We start from the raw sequence: 3,371 nt of genomic DNA on the forward strand, positions 1-3,371 counted from the left end.
GCTTTAAGAAATAGCTCTTTATTAGAAAAGAACAATTTAACATTACTGTAGTGTGAGACGTGATGCGTTTCTTATTTTCAGGAGAAGCTGTGTTGGATCGGAACTGGTAGACTGGCTTTTGGAGCAGTGCCCTTTTGTTAAGTGCAGATCTACAGCAGTTGGAGTGTGGCAGCTCCTCCTGGATATGGGTATTATATTATCAGGTCAGTCTTGATAGTACTTCTAGCGTGAGGAAGGCTATCAGTTTCTCCTGCATGGGGTGAGACTCAAGTTTTTGACAGGAGAGGAAGGAGGGGAAAAAAAAAAATGCAGATTGGTCCATTTTTCTTGACAGTTGTTTGTTTTACTATCTCTTTGATAGTCTTACCTCTGTGACCTTTCATTTCATAAATACCAAAGATGAATCTTTTTTTAGGCAATTTCCTTCCTTTTGCGTGCGTATGTTTTCCAGCCTATTTTTTTTTTTTCTCCTTGAGCTGTTTTAGGTTTTTTTACAGGACACCAGCTGAGGAGTCACCGCAGATCATGGCTTCGCCAGATGACTTCTACAGCTATTAGTGATTTTTCCCTTCCTCTCTCTTTTTTCACAGTTTTAAGTTACAATGGATTGAGAGGATTCAGCTCCTTGAGAAAGGTGGTGATGCCAGGTTCTGCCTGAGTGTCCCCACCTTCCCCACCAAATGTAGGAGTTTGGTCCAGCTAATGTGGGTGGTGATAATTACATTGGTAACCCACCTCTGAAAATAAGATGGACTTTACTTTGTAGTGGGGACTACTTAGGTAGCTCAGCTCAGAGCATACCCCACCCTGGGGTCTGTGCTAGACACTTCACTTTCTGCCTTGCGAAAAGGTAAGGTGTTATGGAAGATTTCTGCTTATGTACACTGACAGTATACTTCAAGGCTTTCCCCTGCTCCAACTACACTGACAGTATGTCTGATCATGCAGCCTCAACAAGGGCTGAATGACTCTCCCAGCAGGCGATCGTGCTTTTGGCTTTGGACCCCATCCTTTGACCCCAGTTGAATCTCACTTATGCCAGGGAAGACAACAGCTGTTGAACTGGTGCATCATTTTACCCAGGTCTAGTCTACAAATCCAGTAGCCCTGAATCTGAGGAGAAGCTGGGAGAATGATGGGCTGCATCTCTGTTATCGAACTTTGTTTACTAGTGCCTGGCCATTGGTGAGAACAGATTAGAAGCCATTGGAAACAGGCTTAGAAATCTGATAAGTGGAAGGTTTTAAGCCCCTAATTCTGAACTGATTCCAAAATTGATTAAACACTCAGCAGTCTTAATGCTTGAATTTCAGAAGCCTGCAGATCTTCAAAATGAAGTTTTGGGGTTGTCCTTTTTGGATGCACTGAGTTAATACGAGAAGGCAGGGTTTCCTCTATGCTGAATTTATGATCCTTTTGCTCTGCATAGTGGTGCAACTCAGCATGAAAGTCAAGTGCAATACAGAATGTGGTGGGGACACAGAACCTTTACGTGATAAAGGTTTAAAGGCTATCTAATTTTAATTATTTTTTCAAACAGTGGACAGACAACTCTATTTTCAAGACGCTCATGCTTTCTACCAGTTCTCAGCGGATGAATGTACCTACCTTTTCTGTGAATTTGAGAAAGAGGAAGGATGGAAGAATGGAGTAAAGCTCCTACTTCAACTGCTACCCTTGTCTCCTCCCAGGATTGACATGTGTAATCTGTAAGTGTGCTTATACAGCTGTTTGCAACTTTTGCTGACTGTTTTGTGACTGGCTTATAATGACAGTGTTTACCCTTAAACCACCATGCAAATGAGCCAGCTTTCTTTTCAGGGTTGACAAATTTTGTAGAGATGGGCTTTTCATCTGAGAAAGTTGATGTGGGTAGATAGATCAAGGCACTCACCTTGGGGTTTTGGGCATACTGTGGTTCTTAGGCACTAGCTTGCTGACTTTAGCTTGCTCCATTACCTGGGCAGATGTCTTTATTATTTCTTTGGTGTCCTCTTACACTGGGAGGTTTGGCACGAATTTGGCAGCAGGCATGCTGTGGAGCTGATAGACAGATCAGATGCCCTTGTGCTGTGTCAGGATCAGGTATCAGGTGAATAGAGAGGGTGGGTAGAAATGTGGTAGCTTGTTGTCTGATTTTAGTTTGCTACCGCATGTTTGCCAGAGCTCTGTAGTCTCACATTATTATTCCTTTTTCAGACTGTGCCTTTTAAGAGTTTTACTTCATATATGTCTCCGCTTTCACCTGATTATTGGATGTTATCATACCCTCTGTGCTGATACATCTAGGTAGCAAGAAGGAAACCACAGTTGTTTGTGCCACAGTAAGAGGCCAAAATGTGGGAAAAGGGTGTCAGTGAGAGGTCTTAAGGCTCATGACCCCTGATGCCTTAGCAAATCTCCAGGAGCTGGCCTGGATAGACAAGTTGGATTAAATTCTTTCATTGTCCCTCGATGATAAATCCTCAAACCTGATACTTATACTGTGGAAAACTATCACTCTTCCAGTACTGGGATTTATTCTCTTTGATGTCAAAGACAAAACTTTCTTCTAAAAGTACTTTCCTTCCCTACATATTAGATTTTAAAACCACATTCTCTCAAATAAATATCCAGTGGAAATATTTTAAAAGAGTACAAAGTCCAAAGCTGTGAGATATCTCAGGCACAGCTTCTTAAATTCAGACATGCTGAGCTGGTAGAAAAGAATCTCGGTGATTTCTCAGCATGGCTCAGGGCAGAAACTTGATTCCCTCCCTGTTGCTGACTGCCCTCGCCAACCAGAAACTGGCAGTTCTGTAGTGAGGATTCCCTTGAAAATGCATTTATCTGGTCACCTTGAGTGAGTGCAGCAAAGTGACAAGGACCCCATACTGGCTAGAGCAAGGGGACTGAATGTGATCTTCTAAACCATGACATTTTCTAAGCAGATAACTCATAGGGGAGAAATCCTTTGAATATTTTTGCAAATAGAAGTTCTTGTCTTCCAGCCTACTCTGGTGCTAAGCAGTTTGGCTGTCCCTTAAATATCAGGGTGATTTCATCTTGGTTTCAGTGGGAATTGGGGTTTTCCTCATTATCCCTGCAAATCAGGCCACTTTTCATGGTGGTGTACTCGTGCAAAGGCTTTGAATCATAAAGAACAGATAGGTCATATTGATGTATTACATGAAGGATGCTGGGTGGGAAAATGGATTGAAGACTTCTTAGGTTCGAGGTAAAAATATGTCCTGCTTGCTGACCTTGGCTGGAGAGTACTACTATTTTACAGTCTGCTTTGCAGTTTTATGATTTCAATGCAACTGTCATTTCTAGTGGAGGATGATCCCTGTCACACGGATTGAACAATTATTCTTTAATGTACATTTCCA

The 3,371-nt window shown here is 42.1% G+C and overlaps 1 protein-coding gene across 1 annotated transcript in view; it reads left to right on the forward strand.

Moving 5' to 3' along the window:
• The window catches only part of LOC104506695 (rap guanine nucleotide exchange factor 5-like), a gene marked incomplete at its 3' end in the record, with an annotated part of 37,377 nt that overhangs the window by 1,188 nt on the left and 32,818 nt on the right, over positions 1-3,371 (forward strand). Inside the window, exons 3-4 of the mRNA XM_010147728.1 lie at positions 82-203; positions 1,541-1,709. Of these exons, the coding sequence (XP_010146030.1) occupies positions 82-203; positions 1,541-1,709 (291 nt within the window). The remainder of the gene's footprint in view (positions 1-81; positions 204-1,540; positions 1,710-3,371) is intronic.

This window comes from Eurypyga helias, unplaced genomic scaffold (genome assembly GCF_000690775.1).
Source record: "Eurypyga helias isolate BGI_N326 unplaced genomic scaffold, ASM69077v1 scaffold19102, whole genome shotgun sequence".
Lineage (NCBI taxonomy): Eukaryota > Metazoa > Chordata > Aves > Eurypygiformes > Eurypygidae > Eurypyga > Eurypyga helias.